The sequence below is a fragment of the Podarcis liolepis genome (genome assembly GCF_965112155.1).
Source record: "Podarcis liolepis genome assembly, chromosome: 11".
In the NCBI taxonomy this organism is placed as follows: Eukaryota; Metazoa; Chordata; class Lepidosauria; order Squamata; family Lacertidae; genus Podarcis; species Podarcis liolepis.
The window spans coordinates 22,970,259-22,987,899 of NC_139565.1; the positions used below are offsets into that span (position 1 = coordinate 22,970,259).

At 41.8% G+C, this 17,641-nt stretch overlaps 1 protein-coding gene across 1 annotated transcript; it reads right to left on the reverse strand.

The window, feature by feature from the left end:
• Nucleotides 1-284: 284 nt before the first annotated feature.
• Nucleotides 285-11,561, reverse strand: SRP19 (signal recognition particle 19). The gene is made up of 6 exons (XM_083464701.1): nucleotides 10,789-11,561; nucleotides 9,159-9,234; nucleotides 8,046-8,117; nucleotides 7,503-7,614; nucleotides 2,997-6,131; nucleotides 285-2,942 (listed from the first exon to the last, which is right to left on the reverse strand). Exons 1-5 carry the CDS (start codon nucleotides 10,827-10,829, stop codon nucleotides 5,998-6,000), a joined length of 435 nt encoding a protein of 144 aa, XP_083320827.1. The 5' UTR covers nucleotides 10,830-11,561; the 3' UTR covers nucleotides 285-2,942; nucleotides 2,997-5,997.
• Between the last annotated feature and the right edge of the window lie 6,080 nt (nucleotides 11,562-17,641).

Below are 17,641 nucleotides of genomic sequence, written 5' to 3' on the forward strand. Positions count from 1 at the left end.
GTGATGTATGCTGAAGTATGCTCATGAATATTTGCAACAAAAACCACAATATTGCTCTGTGGCCAAGGTCTCACCATGTGGCAGCTAGCAGGTCTCCTGGGCCCTTCTCAATAATACTCTCTAGGCATTAAAAAGCCGTGCTTGTTTCGTTTTAGTTAAGGATTGCCAGTGGAACCAAAGGATGATGAAGCATTCTTATAAAGAAAAGCAGGTAGATTTACACCTACTGTTAGGGTTACTACACATGTGACTGTTTAAAAAAGAAAGACAAGAAAGCCAATTGAAGAGTAGTGTCCACAAGAGGCAGACGTTCAAAAAATACTGAATATTTGAAAAATATCTAGGATAATTTTAGAAGAATTTATGGGTAATGAGACAAAACGGAAAGCGATATTGTGTCTAGGATAAATAACACCTATGTGAAAGAGAATGAGGAAAGAAGGTATCGCATAAATAAATGCTATCATTACACATGAGATTTTTAATTGGGACAGTGGAAGAAGCAAAGCAAGTCATACCAACACTAAGCAACGAAGTGGTTGCAACAGAACTTAGTGAAAAGGGTATCAGCCAAAACAGGCCTCTTTAATATTTGTATACAGTGGTGCCTCGCAAGACGAAAAGAATCCGTTCTGTGATTCTCTTCGTCTAGCGATTTTTTCGTCTTGTGAAGCAAGCCCATTGACGGATTAGCGCTATTAGCGGCTTATCTGCTTATCGGATCAGCTGATAAGCGGCTTAGCGGCTTAGAAAAAGGGGGGGAAGGAAAAAACCCCCGCAGGAACTCGCAAGACATTTTCGTCTTGCGAAGCAAGCCCATAGGAGATTCGTTTTGCGAAGCACCTCCAAAACGGAAAACTCTTTCGTCTAGCGAGTTTTCCCTCTTGCGAGGCATTCGTCTTGCGGGGCACCACTGTACGTATTTATTTTTTTAAACCGCTGTTTGGACCTGATTTTAAACCCCATTTTGGAAAGCACCCTGATATACTCTACCAAACACTGTCCCTCTTCAGCATCCATTCCTTCCTATCGGGCTCGGCACAGAGTGTTACTGGTGGTTATTTGAAGTCTGCTTTGCACGTAAAGTCGAAAGAGCTTCCCTGCAACTTTGTAGAAAAGAAACTAATCAATACATGTAATGCCTGGCTTGGTTCAGTCAAAACAGCCATCTAGGTTGGCATTCTGCCTCTACCATGGAACAGCCACGTGCCCTTGCAAGCTTGCCAGCAAGACAGAATGGTAATAACCAGCTTCTGCCTATTTGGTAGCCAGACTGTTCCTGTTACCAAGGTTTCATTTTCAAATGTAAGAGTCATAACAAGCCTATTCTCTATACTATCAAAGCAAGTGTTCACTACCATATCTTCTAATTAAGCCAATTGCACTGCTTTTCTCTTGGTGACCAGTGCCCGAACGGTAGCACTACTTAATGCCAAATCAGCATAGAGGTAGCGAGATGTGGAGGGAAAGGACTTGTCCCTTGACTTAACCGAGATTTAGCAGCAAAGGAAAGCCAGAGTACTGTATTTTAAACCTTATGTTGGGTACAAATGCTTTTGATGTGCATCCAAGCAAGCACATGATATACCTATGTACAGAATGCAGGTAAAGGGACGAGGTAATGTGCATCCCTACATGCTTAAGGAATGATGCGCTGGTAGTTAACACTTGGTTGATGTATACGCTTCTCAATCAAGTTTGTTCCATTCTGGTGGTAGACCTATAAAGGGCTGCTACTGCCTATTACAAACATGAAACACCAGTGGTGCTAAAGGTCTTGTGTAACAACAGAGGAACAATTTAGCTAGTGCGTCCACCCTTAGCAGATGTTTCCAGTTTGGAAATTATTTGTGCCAGCTTTAAACTACCTTGAAAATGATGACAAAATAAGGCCACACTGGTGGGGTTCATGTTTCTTCATAAGCATTTAAAGCCAGTCTGAAAGAGTCAGATGATGCTAACGTTTTAGCTGCAGAGCAGTCTTGCATGCTGTAATGTTTTATTTCTATTGCATTCTTACGTGCTTTTGAGTAATTTATGTGGAAGCTGAACTGATTAAATTGCTGCCATATTAGATAGATTGTAGGGCAAGGTGCAAGCAAGTGTAAATTTGTGAGGCTCAGATGATTTATCCTCACATAGAAACAAAATCTAGTTATATATACATTGAAAGTATCTCTTCAATTTGTAAACATAGCAGAACAAAGTATCAGCAGCCTTACATCAATGTATCCATCACATACAAAAAACTGCCCCGAACTTGATGTAGCCAGAGGATGCTCTGAGCCATTGTAGAAGAGGGTCCCCTCACAGTCACCTGTACCTCCCCAAAATCTGCTAGTGAAGGTTCGGGGACCCTTCAGAACTAGGAGGTAGACACAAGGGGGGCTTGCAGAAGAAAATAAGTTAAGACCATCTCTCCCATCCACCCTCCTGCAGTAGGTATGTCTGATAGATCTCAGTCCCTTCCGCAAATGGGAGGTGTTCTGTTTGTAGAAGGGCAGCTCTGGATCCACACTCAAAAATTATTGTCAAGTGCTTGAAAAAGTTAATATACCTTACCAACTTGTGCTGAAGATGTAATGTACGTAGAAGAATGCAAACAAATAAAGAACCATATCTTAACCTAATGTGATTTTTACATTTCTTCACAGAATATAGTCACACTGCATGTAGAGGAATTAAGGATTATGCGAAAATTCATTTTCATCCAATATACTATTGCAAAAACTCACCTGGCTAAACCTTCACAGTTGAGCTCTTCATCTGCATAGTAAAAAGGGCTAAGAAAATTCACTAGTGGGGGTAGAGGGAGGTGTGGAGCGCTTCATATAGTTTATACCATCAATGTTCGGTCATATCTCTTTTTGTGGGATAAAATGTTTGCATTTATGGGGAACATTTTATTCCTCTCCTTTGCCTTAGAGCTGACCAAGGCAGCCCTCTTGCTTTTAACCCCTCTGATTAAGAGATAAAATAGAAAATGTGAGACCAACACAATTGGGGAAAAGTAAAAGGAATTTGAAATACACTATTTATCCAGAGTCTAATAATGTTCAGTTCCCTGCTGATGCTCTTTTTAAGCAGCCATAGCTTATGGTAGCCCTGTAAGCTGCACTTGAAATACAAGTCCTCAAGAAGTTTGGGCAGAAGAGACAAAAAAAACCAAAACCCCCTTTTTAAAAATCCTTAAGAACATATGCTTTTGCTAGAACAGTCTGGTGGGCCATCTAGGTCAGCATCCTGTTCTCAGTTGACAAGCAAATGACTACAGAAAGCTCACAAGCAGGACCTGCATTCAACAGCACTCTCCCCTCCTTACAAAACAGGATTCAAGCAAGGCTAACAGACAAACAGCAACCATGCTACTTTGCTCAACCCCACATTCTAATTTGACTTTTAATGTAGTAAAACCACCAGTTTTCCACCATGTGAATCATCACATTCATCATGTGACATGAAACCGAAATGGTAAAAATGTCACATGATGAATGTTGCTTGGCTTTGACCTCAATGTAGCAAGAGTTGGTATGTATCATGAAACTGTAATTCCATCTCCAGCCATCATTGCAAAACATCCCTTCTTTAGACAAATATTTGGATTCATTTTATAAATTCTACAGACTCGGATAGAGTTCTCATTGTATATTTTAAATGTGTTTGGTTCTTTTAGTATAACACTAAATGATGACATTGGATGTTTTATGTAGTCTGATTACTCTTTTTTTGTAAACTCCCTTGAGAAGAATGCTTCTGGCAAGTCTTTAAACAGATGCAAAGCACACTTTAAATACAGATGCAGAAGGTACAACAAACACAAGGAAGCCTCCGAATGTGCGTCGGAAGTTGAATTCTGGGACTGATATAGCAGGTGGCCCAGAAAACAGATTTCAAAAAATGCCACTAACAGATTCTTAGGGTCAACATTTTAGGTTGTTTTGTCAGCTAAGCAGCAGCATTACTGCAACATATTAGAAACTTGAGCTAATGCGGAATTTGGCAGCCAGGTCGCTCACCGGGATAAGACAGTTTGAGCAATGCACTGGCTGCCAATTAGTTTCCAGGCCCAGTTCAATGTGCTGGTTTTTACCTATAAAGCCTTAAAACGGCTCAGGACCACAATACCTCAAGGACCACCTCTCCCCATATGAATTAACCCGGATGCCACAATAATCATCCGAGGTCCTACTATGTGCACCTTCTCTGTGAGAGATCCAGAGGGCAGCAAGATGAGAAAAGGTCTTTTTTGTGGTGGCTCCCTGCTTGTGGAATGCTCTTCCCAGGGAGGCTTGCTTGGCGCATTCATTACATATCTTTGGGCGTCAGGCGAAAATGTTTCTCTATACCTAGGCCTTTAAGTCAAGAATTGTGGAGTTGCTGTAAAAGCAGTGTGTTGAAGCCTCTTCCGATAACACAAAAATCCCTCCACTTGACAATTTACATACTTTCCCCTACACAGATGTACTTTCTGTAAAATAATGTATAATATATAAAGAAGTCCTTTGTGTCACCCTGACATTTTGGAAATACGACAACAGCAAGAAAGCAGTATTTGCAAACATGATATGACTTAAATCAATTAAAGACAAGACTAGGCTAGAAGGCCATTTTTAAAAAATACTCTAAGGAAACTTAAAAGACAGCAAGTCCAACAGCATGCTTTCCACTGAGCAAGTCATGTTTAACATTGCTGCCATCTAGGGGAATTTGGCAAAACTCACATTTTGCAAATTTAAAATCCTGCACTCTGTGGGTTCTGATATTGAGGACTAAACTACTGGTCTTCAACTGGTACGTTAGGACCCACTATTGATTTGCAGCCTCACTTAAGGCAGATCACAGAAGCAGTGCTAAAACCATACAAATATGGTAAAAAAATAAATGCATTTTTGGTCTAAAGGTGGGGCTCAGCTCTGAAAAGTTGAAGACGAATTGGCTGAACGACACAAAGCACCACAAGAGCTGCAAACTGGAACAGAGAAGCAGCACTATGTGCATAAAATATATTTGACGTGACAGGAACTTACACTTCTCTGCCACAGTATCGCTACTCTAACCCTGTTAAGAATTCATGACTTTTGGCTAAACAATTCACCAACTTAAATGTGTCGTAATTTTGTATTATCATGATTTATGCTAGTCTTAGATAGCAGTTGGGTAACCAAGTTCATTTAAGCAGAAAGAGTATACATATATTGGCCCGAGGTACTTTTGGATTAATCCAATTACAATAATTTCTTAAAAGTGAATTTTTTTATAATATTATGTATCATGCTCTAAAAGCATTATAACAGATATGGTAAACCATAAGGAACATTGCAGAAGCAACATCAAAACAGTTCACACTTTACCCCCATAAATATTTTAGAATTAAATACATTTTTACAAATTGGATAAACTTGCGACTATTGTTGAATATGCAAATCTGACTGACTGTAGTCTACATTCCACGTTCATTAGACTATTCAAATCCTATACAAATATTCTAAACAAATGTTACAACATCCCTCATTCATGAGGGGTCTTCAGATTGCCTAGCTCCATTATAGAATGATTCAGATATAAAATTAAAACCAGTTATTTTAGACTGAGGAACTTTTAAGACCGTGCTTTCTAAACGGTTTGATTCAAAGGGTTGTTTATTTTAATAATGAGAATAATCAGTTTAGAAGCGTCATACAACACTGAATTAACCTATTCCTCTATTATCTTTACCAATCTGTACCATATCAGGGTCAATCAGATCTATGAAGTATTGACTGTGTCCATTTTTAATGTATTTCTGCACATTAATAGACAAGCTTTTCAGTATAAATACTAAAGTAGATGTTTCCATATATTTCCAATTGATCTGTTGTAGCATTAGATAAAAGTTAAACAAAGTCCAGTCCAGAAAGTTTTGACAGTTCTCATTTGTTTCTCCAACTTTCAGTTCAGATGCCAATAATCCCCTTCATCTATATTCATCTTAATACATTGCATATGTATCAGCCACACTCATTTCTTCTTCTTTCCTTTACCTTTTTTACTTCCCTCTCCTTGCTGTAGGCTTTGGTCACTGCTTCCCATTTTCTGTGTCCTTGTTTTTAGTTTAGGAATTGTTTCTGCTGCATATAGCATCACTGCCTTACCTAAGGGGGGGACGACGACAGAGGTAAAGGAAAAATGAGAGAAGAGGCAACGAAAAAGCCCTTCCATTTTCCACCACCACTGCTGCATTTACAAGGTAACTGGAAGTTACACAGGAAACCACCCAAAACTAGTCACCTGCAGCAGAAATGGGGAGCCGTTTTCAGCCCAAGGGTCACAACCCCTCATAACTATCCTTCCAGGGGCTTTAAAGGCAAGAGTGGGCACAGCCAAGCAAAACATGGGTGAGTTGCACACACATTCCTTCGCTACAAAAAAGAAGAACCCATCTCAAGTAACATGATTCAGTTTGGCTGTGAAAGAGCCCTCTGTGAATGGAAGGGGCCCTTCCATTCACAAAGAGAAGTGGGATCCTGCTGGAGTAAGGTGGCAGAACAGTAACTTAAGGTATGTCTACTGTATTTAGACTTATGCTTACAGAAGTATTTGAAAATGATCAAGGGCTCTAGCTGGCCCAAGACATTTTGGCACCTGAGGCAAACCACAAAATAGCTTCCCCCACTCCGCCAGGGAAGAAGGGTTGATGGAAGATCTACATCAGGAACAAGGGGGCAGGGAATAAATATCTACATTGGGAACTGTTGCCCCTGGCGATCCTGCCGTCTGAGGCGGTTGCCTCACATTGTTTCATGGGTGGGCCGGCCCTGGTTCTAGCATTTGCATTGATAGAATTATTTTTTTTAATACTGTGCAGATGAAAATACACTAAGCCCAAATCAAGTCAGAGAGATGGGGAAGGGGCCTCTTGTACTGAAAGGTGCCGGTAGTTGAGTATATGTATAGTTTTTACTAGGAAAACAGTGCTCCCTAGGGGGGAGAGGGTGGTCACATATGGCTATGATTGTTAGTTTCTATTTGCCACTGAGCAGTGCTTTGGAGTCACAAGAGTCTGTTTACATTCCGCACATTCCATACTGTTGGAAATCTCTCGGGAGATGGATGTGACGTTAGTGGCTTCCTGTTCCTTTGTTCCTGTTGCTCTCTGCTCTCACAGAGAGAGGATGTTTTTTCTGTCTGCGTAGCTTAGTAATAAAGCATAGCAATGTAGCCCAAACCTCTCGTCTCTTCCCTGTGCTGGAAACTCTGCTGAATGGGGGGATGTGCCTGGAGCCTTATCAGAGGCTCAGGTCGTCAATCACGTCGGGGGCGATTCCGAAGGACTCTGCCGGAGGAGGATGAGCTTTATCAGCTCGGTCGAATGGAGATCCCGACAATGATTGCGGTGCTACCTCTAGCAGCAGAAGGTTTTTGCAGGACTCCCCACCCCTGCATGTACACACACACCTCTGGGTACCTAAACTTAGGTGTCTTTAGTTCAAAAAGTATAATTTAAGAAAGCTAATCTCACTCACGTGTTGGAAACTGAGGCTGACATAGTTTGCCATCTTCTGTCTTCAGCTGAATGCGCACTCTTCCTCTATATTGTGCATCACGGTTCCACTCCCTGGGATACATTTTGTTTTTCTAGCATTTGGGGAAAAGGTTACCATTTTATAACCAGGCTTACTTAAAAATACATTCATACTATGACTGCAATATGAAGTCCACTTACTATTGAGTAAGACCCACACTAAACTCTGAGTAAATATGCTCAAGACTGAACAATTTGTTTGCACAAGTTTTTCACACATTATTTTAGTAAACCTTACACAAGTGCCATAAGGTAGGCCATTATTCCTATAGCTCATAGCTTATTCTTAAGGTGCTTTCCAATCTAAGCACCTCTGATTACCATTAAAAATATGAACACTTATTTTGTAGTACACATATTTTTACTCTTTGTAAAAACAAGCAACTAGTAAGTACAATAAAAACATAAATAAAACTAAAGTGGACAGACATGTACACCTGTGGCATATGCTCCAATTACATTGAGAACTAAACATTATTATTACCTCCAAAAGCACATTAAGTCCAACTGCTGCACATACATCTTGAATTTCTGTCGGTGTTGGATTTTCAACTGCCTAGAAGAGTCAGATATTTTTAGTTACTATCAGGTGCAGCTAAAATGGTTGATTACTCCAAGTAATAAAGCTTTTCTTGCGTATAAACTTTAAAAAATGATCAATGAACAGTTCAGTAAGTATTACTTTGCACCAACATGAGATATTAAAGTACTGTGGCAATAACCAAATGTTCTGAGCTGGTGAAACACAACTATTAAGAATACAGGGTTGTGGGGGGGGGGCTGACACAGCCCTTTCAGTCTCTGGTAAATAATTTTTTAAAATGTCAAATCAAATACCTTTATTGGCATCACAATATAAACTGTTTCAAATCACTGGGATAATTAAAAGGACAAGGGTGAAACTGTCAAGGGTCACACTGTGGTCGTGTACACTTAGATGTTCTGCTACACCCAGGCTATTTCCCGAAGGGAAGGAAACCCTTTCGGGTAAAATTGTGGCTAAAAAGGAAGCTACTAGAGCAGTGGTATCTTTGCCCCGATCTGCCAGGAGAAACCTCATTTGATTTCTTCTTGGAGTTGTGGGCCAGAGAAGCAACATTTTACTCAGCATCAGTTGGCAAGGTCTGCTATGTAAAGGGCAATCTAAGAGAATGTGGTCCATTGAATCTGGTTCTTCTTGGCTGCAGGCACACAAACGGGCTTAAAGGCTCTTTGATGGGAAGGGAGTAGTAAATCCTTTAGGTATTTGGCACAGGTAATTTTAAAAAAGTACGCAATCATTAATTCCCTCCTCCCCCTTTCTACAAATTATTTTTATGCATGGTATGTATATAACTAAATTCATACATAAACAGCTCAGGCTGCATACCGGAAGGGTGGAAGCTAATTGCTCCAATATAAAAAAGGGTATATAAACTAAATTTATAATTTCTTTGCCAGCCAGTTTTATTAATGTTACCAATTCTTTTACCCAACATTATTACTGCTGTATTACGTTTTAGGCTGAACACCCCCGTACTGTATATCCAATGAAAGCGTGTTTTACACATATTTAAATAAATAAATGTGACCCGCTCCTCCCCAATCCAATAATTACTTTCTCAAGTGCTATTCTTCTTCCTTCTGCTATTGTCTTCTTGTTATTTATATAGGCAGGATATATGCAGATGAACCTAAGCCAAGAGAAAAGCAACACAAGTTGAAAGCTGCTGGTGCATGTTTAGAATATTTAGTACTGTACCCCACCCCAAGACTCAGCCTGAGACTCAACTTTAAAGTTCCTGCCTTGAGCCAACCAAAGTGGAGTTACAGCTGCCAGACAAAGGCATGATCAACTTTTTAAAGAAAATATACTTTCCCCTTCACTTGATTGCAAATATGAAGCATGGAGCTAAAGGCTTTGGCTGCCACCCCCAAAGGCTGTAATACTTAACTAATCAATTGAGTAAGAACAAAATTAAATCAGCTAAAAATGTATCTCTTGTTTAACCAGGCAGTAGACACATTATATTCGATACAGCAAATAACAATCAATTATCCAAATGCTTAGCCTTATTAGCAAAACAGCACCATCCACATACAAGAGGTGGTATTAGCAGGATTAGAGGAACCTAAATTATTAATTCATTAATTTAATTTGTATACCACCTTATCCCTGCAGGTCTCAGGGCGGTTCACAGGATAAAAGGTTTGCAGAAGTATTAAAAAATGGGGAAACCTCAAACCAACCTATTTAGGATTGAGCTTGCTCAATGGCCACTGCAGAGTACCCTGAAAATAAGGGAGTGCGGATGGAACAGAGAATGCTAGACATGGGCCAGGTGGACACTCTGAACAAGATATTCCATGTATTCCACTTACTGTATATTGTTTTAAATGCCCATAAAACTTGCCAGTGTGAGCCATCATCTTAAAGGGGCCCATCTCTAACACAAGATGAATACATCTTTAAAGACATTGACGGTCACCTGGGAGGCTGGGATCTAAAGTGAACTGCAGCAAATTAACAGCATAAAAACCATAGAAATACATATGGGATCTCCATATGCATGTTTGTGTTAAAGCCAGAACGAAATTCTGCAAAAGGTCTAAGAGGATCCTTACTTCCACATATACCGTCTAAGAAAGTACAGCTCTTGGTTCCGAAACATTATTTTGCTTCCCCAGTTACAAAAAGCGCATTAATCAATGCACGAAAACACTTAGGGTCTAATACCGTGGTTCCCAGCGTGGGGCACATGCCCACAGGGGAGCAATTTGATTTTTAAGGGGGGCAATTCGAGAATGAGTTATTAACAAGTGAATGGCCTTTTGGGCTTCCTCCACGTGAATAGGAGTTCACTTTTTGAATAATAAGAATTATATGTCACCGGGGGGGGGCATCACGATTTTAGAGATGCTTAGGTGGGACATGGCCCCCCCCCCAAAAAAAAGGTTGGGAACCACTGATCTAATAGATTAAAAATGAATTTGAAACCAGGTCGCTCGGCTATCAGCAGACAGTTATCCCGCGGTTCTATAAATACTTATAAATACGCTTTTATCCAAGGACTGCCACAGCGTCGAGCAGCAGGCGCGGCGACACCGCCAAGAGAATAACGACCACTTATAATAACCACCTCCCCCCCTCGGGGTCCCCAACCCACAGCCGGCAGAAATGGCGCGGAGCCGCCACAGAAGGAACCATAAGCAGCGCGGACAGCACCGCCACCGCCACCGCAAGTTACCGAGACTTATCGTTGGGCGAAGAGGGCGCAGCCCAAGCCATGGTGTCCGCGCCGCCGGCAGACCGGGCCGGGCCTTCAAAGCACAGCTCAGCGGAAGTTTGGCCGAGCAGCAATGGGGGACGGGAAACATGGGGAGGGAAGAGACATGACCGGACGTCCCGCCCTCACACCGCTGACGTTGCCCTTCGCTAATGGGTCACGGGACTATCATTCAAAAAGCAAAGCAAGCGAGAGAGAAAGAGAGCGTCCCGGCTTTGGGGACGAACCAATGGGAGGCCAGTGGTTCTGAGTATCGCGAGAATTGTAGTGGGAAAAGGTTTCCGCATCGCGAGAATTGAAGTTGCACCATAGAGCTAAGAAAATTAGCATCTCGCCACCGCTTCCTCTATTTTTTTTCCCCTCGGTGGGCGGGAGTGCGAAACAAAGCGGACCAATCAGAATGTTAGCGTAGCGGCGGGTGGCTAGATAGAAGCACAGTGTAGAACCAAGACAGTTGCAAGCAGCGTCGTGCCGCCATATGCCCCACTGAATTGAATGGGGCTTACTCTTGGGGAGGTGGGCATGGGCGTGGCCGAGGGGACGCAGGGAGCGGCAGCTGCCCCCCTCCCCCACCAAAAAATCAAGTAAACCAATACAAAATATTTAACTGAGTTTCTGCGCGCACACACACGCATACACCCAACATAAATCATGGCTACGCCCATGTAAGTGGGCACAGAATTGCCGCAGCCTAAGGGGGGGGCGCTGCCACTCAGGGATGTTATTTGAGAGGCAAAACCACGAGGTCTTGGGGGAAGAAGTCGCGGGCTGCACCGAAAATCTCTCTTTTATTATTAAAATAAAATTATTAAATACAGTGATACCTCGGGTTACATACGCTTCAGGTTAAAGACTCCGCTAACCCAGAAATATTACCTCGGGTTAAGAACTTTGCTTCAGGATGAGAACAGAAATTGTGCAGCGGCGGTGCAGCGGCAACGGAAGGCCCTATTATCTAAAGTGGTGCTTCAGGTTAAGAACAGTTTCAGGTTAAGAACAGACCTCCAGAACGAATTAAGTTCTTAACCCGAGGTACCACTGTAGTAAAAGAGAGGCTCGGGAAGGGAAGCTGTCAGGGAGAACCTCCCTGGAGCGAGGGCTGCATCCAGACACAAGCAGCTCTCCGGGGAGAGGATGGGCGAGTGAGCGGGGGGCGAGGACGGCAGGTTTCAAGTCTGCTTTCCGAAAGGTTTTCCCATCACCAGGAGTGCCAAGTAGAATAAGATTTGGGGAGGGGGGGGAGGCAGATAAGCCCCGCCCTACATAAGCGATCACAAGACGCAGCACATGCACACTATTTGAATGACAATGCCCATCAACCTGGGGGGGGCAGCCCCCTCAAATATTTTTTTTTTGGGGGGGGCAAAGGGACCGCATCCCTTAGGAGTTGGCTTCTATGCCCATCATCTATTCTACGCTATTTTAAATCGTTTTTATTTATTTTTTAACGGGTAAGTTGCAGGGTGGTTTGGAGGGCGCGCACGTTTCAGCATCACTGCGAGTTACTTGCAACAGAAGTCAGGTTTTTGTTTTAAAGATAGGGCCACAAAAAGAACTTTTTGCCACCACAGTATTGTAGGGAGGGGGGTCTACAGGAGTAGTTAGTAATATAAAGTTAATTAATTTAGGACACCATAAAAATTTTGGCATCACAGAATCAGAGGAGTGTGTGTATGTGTAAACACATTTCCGGCAGCCAAAACTTCTTGGTGCGATGTGGGCTAGCTACCCCTTTTCTATGGCTTGTAAGAAAACACTCTTGGCTGAGGGTACTATTTCTTATAATCTTTGCATGTTCTCTAGGGATTATATCTAGGATCCTCCCAGAACAGAATGGAGCATGGGATGGGAGAGGAAGTTTCATTGCACAGGTGGAACTTCTTGCACTAATAGGACTACATCGCTGGATACAAGCCTAGTTTTCCAAGGGTAGGTGCCACTACAGGAGGGTTGGCATTAGAAAAGGATGGTGATGTTGGTTGGTTAAGGTGGGGGATAAGCAGTATTGCAGAGCATCAGATATAGCATCATTCCCATCTGTTCCAATGTGACTTGTGAACTTGGTTGGTTTGGTTAGCATTTGACTGGCAATCAAGGCCATTTTTCTTTTTTCAAAATACTGTTTATTGTCCAGAATGGGCATGGGAATGTGTATTCTGGAGACATTTCATGGCTTATTGCATCAATCCTATTTATCCATGTATAGCTTCTGAATTTGATTGGTTTAAACAGGCACCAGGCAAAAACATTACTCTTCTCCCAGGCCTTTGGCTAATCAACCAACCTTTTGCCTTTTAAACTGTGTGTAGGCAGGTATTATTGTTTTGTTTGTTACTATGTTATGTATTTTTCTGTTTTTGTATTATAAATCACCTTGTGATCCTTGGATGAAGAGCAGTATACTATAGATAGATAGATAGGAAGTTGGTGTCCCAGGCCATTCCATTCCAGATGGCACAAATGGGTAAATTTGATGGTTTCAGGTCTAAAATATTGTTCACAAATGTGTAACACATTCCACTATTTTTGGGTGTAAGTTTTTTTTTATAAAAGGGGCCTCTCTGGCCCGTTTTACAACATGCCATAAAATAATATCTAATGGAAAACTTTTGCAGATGAGCTCTTTAGTGCTCTCACAGTGTCATCCTATGTATTTTTTACTCAGTCATAAATCTAATCTGTTCAATGGAACTTTGTCTCGAGTAACTGTGCATATGATTTCAGCCTCAAGGATCTCCCCCAGGGAACCAAGCAAACCTAATTTGCATTCATAGCAGGGCTTCATGTATGAATTTCACTTCTCTGCCTGTGCTTTATGTCAATGCAGCAATAGTGTCTTTGTCATCAAATATTAATAGAATTACTACAAAGGAATGTCACTAGACACACCTGCGTAAACTTGTAATTGCTGCTCAAGATGCTAACAGATAATGCTGACACTGGGGGAAACGTGGGATACGCCCCACTGTTTCATGCTGCTGCAATCTGCTGTGGCTTTGGTTCTATATAAAGGTTCAGCTATGCTGAGAATGTAACATTAACATTTGGCTGTATGTTACAGTTGTCAGTCAGGCCAATTGTCAGTGAAACCTTAGATAAAATTACATTTTTAAAAATACATGTCAGGGCAGGAAACAGAACATCAAAGGCTGCATTTAAAGCTTACATAAACAGAGAAGATACATCAGTTTGCTTTAAAATTCCACATGCATTTGCCAGCAGAGACTGCATAGGCTTGACTCTCTGCTCTGCGTTGCAATGCAGTTTTTGCAAATACTTAGACCTCAAACTCTGTTAAATATACAGAGTCTTGTGACACTCTTAAGACTTGGCACATTTATAGCATAGTTTTTTTGTGGACCATGCTATAATAAATGTGCTAGCTTTTAAAGGTGCTACGAGACTCAATATTAACTGTGTTTTCCCAGTCAGCTGGAAGTTTCATTGCAATATTTTCTTAAATCCAAGTGCCATGTCTTTACAGATGTTTTATTAAATGCAATTATTCAATGTGCACAAAATATTACAACTCATGGAAGGAGAAGAAGAAGGAGGAAGAGGAGGAGGAGGAGGAGGAGGAGGAGGAGGAGGAGAAAACACACATTTTATTTCCCTGGCTACAATCCAAAACTACAAAAGGGTCACCCTTTTTCCTTTCTTTATTCCTTCCCATACGTATTTCCCTGGTGTGGTTCTCTTTTACGACTCTCCATAATATTCAGTCATTTAGAGCAATGCCTGTTGTGCCTTTGCGCACCACCCAAGCTATTCTTTTAAATTCAATAGTAAAAAAAAATATTCCACCTTTCGCATTGATTTTGTCAGAACAAAGATTTTTCCAAGTAAATTTACACAGCCACCTTATTTCTGAAAGCTATTCTTTTACAGATGCATGTTTACTTTTCCAGTTCCTTAGGGCTGAATTTTTGCAGCAGGGAGATTGTTATACCCATGTAGGCTTCCCAGATGATTAGATCCTGATAATACAGTACAGTCGTACCTTGGAAGTCCGTTCGACTTCCAAAACGTTCAGAAACCAAAGCGCGGAACCTGTGTTGGACGTTCAGGTTCCAAAAGAATGCTAGAAAACTGAAACACACACTTCTGGGTTTTGATCGTTAGGGAGCCAATTTTTTTGGGAGCCAAGGTCTTTGAGATCCAAGGTACAACTGTACGGCAGTCTCCCTACTGCAAAGGTTCAGCAGTGCACATTAGTCATAGAGAAGCCACAGGCCATATTAGTCCTGCTTCTCATTCTCCTTGAATGCTTATACCTGACTGAATCTGGCCTTGAGCTGTGATGACAGTACCTTTTGCTTACCTGATGGAGATGTGGAGAGGGGTGTAGTATCTTCTGCAAGGCTATAATGTAGCCTACTGTACAAAAGTAGCTTTCATCCGTTATGCTACTCACTTTGCCTCTGGCCTTGCCAACAGCTGGCATGCAAAACCTAGAACGTTGCTCATGAGAGAACCCAAGCCTTGGGCTGAAAAAGGTTTCCCACCCCTGTGAGGATCCTCTGGGACTCCCCCCTCCCCGCCAGGGTGTATCAGCAACTCCCCCCAGAGCAGAAATATATTTCACTTTTGCAGCTTGAAATCTCTAGATCAAAGTCCCCACCTGCTACTTTTATGAATACATTTTCTACTTACTGCCCTCTAGTTTCTTCAGTGCTTTCATTCCAGTATACTTTGTTACATACTCATTTATTGATACTTGATTGTGCTCTGCCTTTGTTGACTTGTTTATACAGTGCCATAGATGTACATGGTACATGTTACTCTAAACATGTGGGGAAGAAACAACCAGAAAGTGTGTAGGTATTGTGTGGTCTGAGCAACGCTGAGAGGTGAATGGCCATGGCTGCGACAAAATTATGGAGAGAGGCAGGAAGACTGAAGCGAGACAATAGTAATCGGGTCAGGAAAAGACTAAGATATGAATTAACATTTTGACTGAGGAGACAAGACAGGAACTCCTGGTCCTGTGTGACTGCACATCATTGTTACATACACGCTGGAGACTCACCAAGATGTACAACACACTTTAAAATGCAAGGAAATATTTAATTTTCAGGGGAAATGCAAAAGGCCGATAAGCCATGCAAACAGCAGATATATCAAGTGTAGTTTTCCAAATATTTTGCTCCTTTTAAGGCAACCTGGATTCAAGCAGTACAAGCCCTGTCTAACATGTTAATGTTTTGATATCCAAATAGAAACACATTAACTGCGCACTGCAAGTCTCAACAGGCAATTACTGCTCCAGCTGTGTACATTGATGATCACACTGCTGCCTGCGTACAGCCAGGGCAAATCCCAAGAGTCACCCAGCCTCCTCACTCATTAATCATTAAATGGAGCAACAGCGTTGGTAAGGAATGAAATCAGCAATTAGTTTAGGTTTGGAAGTGTAACTGATTTTAAATACAATTGTATCAAGAAAATGTACAATTGATCCAAGTTAACTGTGTGAATCTTAAAGTAATTCGAGTGTGCTGCACAAGTCATATTTCTCTAACAATTTCACTGGCAAATTTACAACCATGTTCCTGTCTTTAGTAAGCTGTTATCATGTTTCAATTCTTTATCACTGAACACACATGCTGATTTAGTTCTAGTTATGCTTTCAAAAAGGTTTAGTAATGAGAATGCTTAAGCAAGTGAGACACATGCCAAATTCTTTAGATGGGGATAGTTGTGCTCAACCGAAACTGATCTGAATTAAAATTAAGATTCTTTATCAAATCTAATCTGGAATGTATTGTGGAACAGCAAGCATTAATTTAAAATACTTGCATGTTTTACTATGCTGCATCGTACAGAGCTTACCATAACAACTTCTTCTCCCTGTACTTGTTCTTTTAAATGTGTTTAAAACTCAACACTGTTCCAAAATCTGGCCATGTCTTTGCCCAGGCAGGTGCATCATGTGACCCATAAGAGCAGCAAAATAACTGTACAATGGTGATGGGATAAAATCAGGCCAAATCTTTATTGACAGCAGCTGGCAGGAAAAAGGTTGGCATAGCACTGGGTTCCAGGATCAGTTCATAATTCCATAAGCCCATGTTGATAGAATGGATCCACTGGGTTTGGACTGCTCCAAACCTGTATGATGGGAGTCAGCCAATGTTGAACCTTGTTGTGGTGCAAGCCAAGCAAACGAGGTCTCACTGGGGGACCAGGGTAGAGATTCCAACCAGACAGATACCAAACCCTCGCTTGGGTTTGCTGTGGTCAATCCTCCCCTCAGGTCCCTTATGGAGTTGTCCACTATACTGTATTGATCCTGACCAATACCATTTCTGCTGATTTCTACCGCCTAACCAAGGAAAGCCATATTTCACTGTGGGATATGCTAAAAAATCCCCAACCAAGTGCCAATCAGGTAAGAGAAAAAAAACATTTCTGGCCCTGTCAACCAGCAACCCAAAATTGCTCGGCGAAGGCTCTAACCCGAGGGCAAGCGGGCGGGAAGCTCTCAAAGCAAAATGAGCTCCAGGGGAAGCAGCCTTATATAGGGTTTCCCCTCCCCCCTGCAGTAAGGGCTCATGGGACAGCTTTTTCCCATGAGCCCATCAGACAGATAAGATACTGGGCAAAACCTTGCCCAGTATTTTGCTGCAATCTATGGGCCACAGCGCCACCAGGGGAAGGCGTCCCGTGCTTATTCGTCAATGGAGCAGGGTTTGTCATATACATGTTTGACAGAGTCTGAGGTATACATCTAGCAAAGTTCCTTGCTACTGAAGAACCGGATCAGACCACTTTCACATTACAGTCGTACCTTGGTTTTCGAACAGCTTAGTTC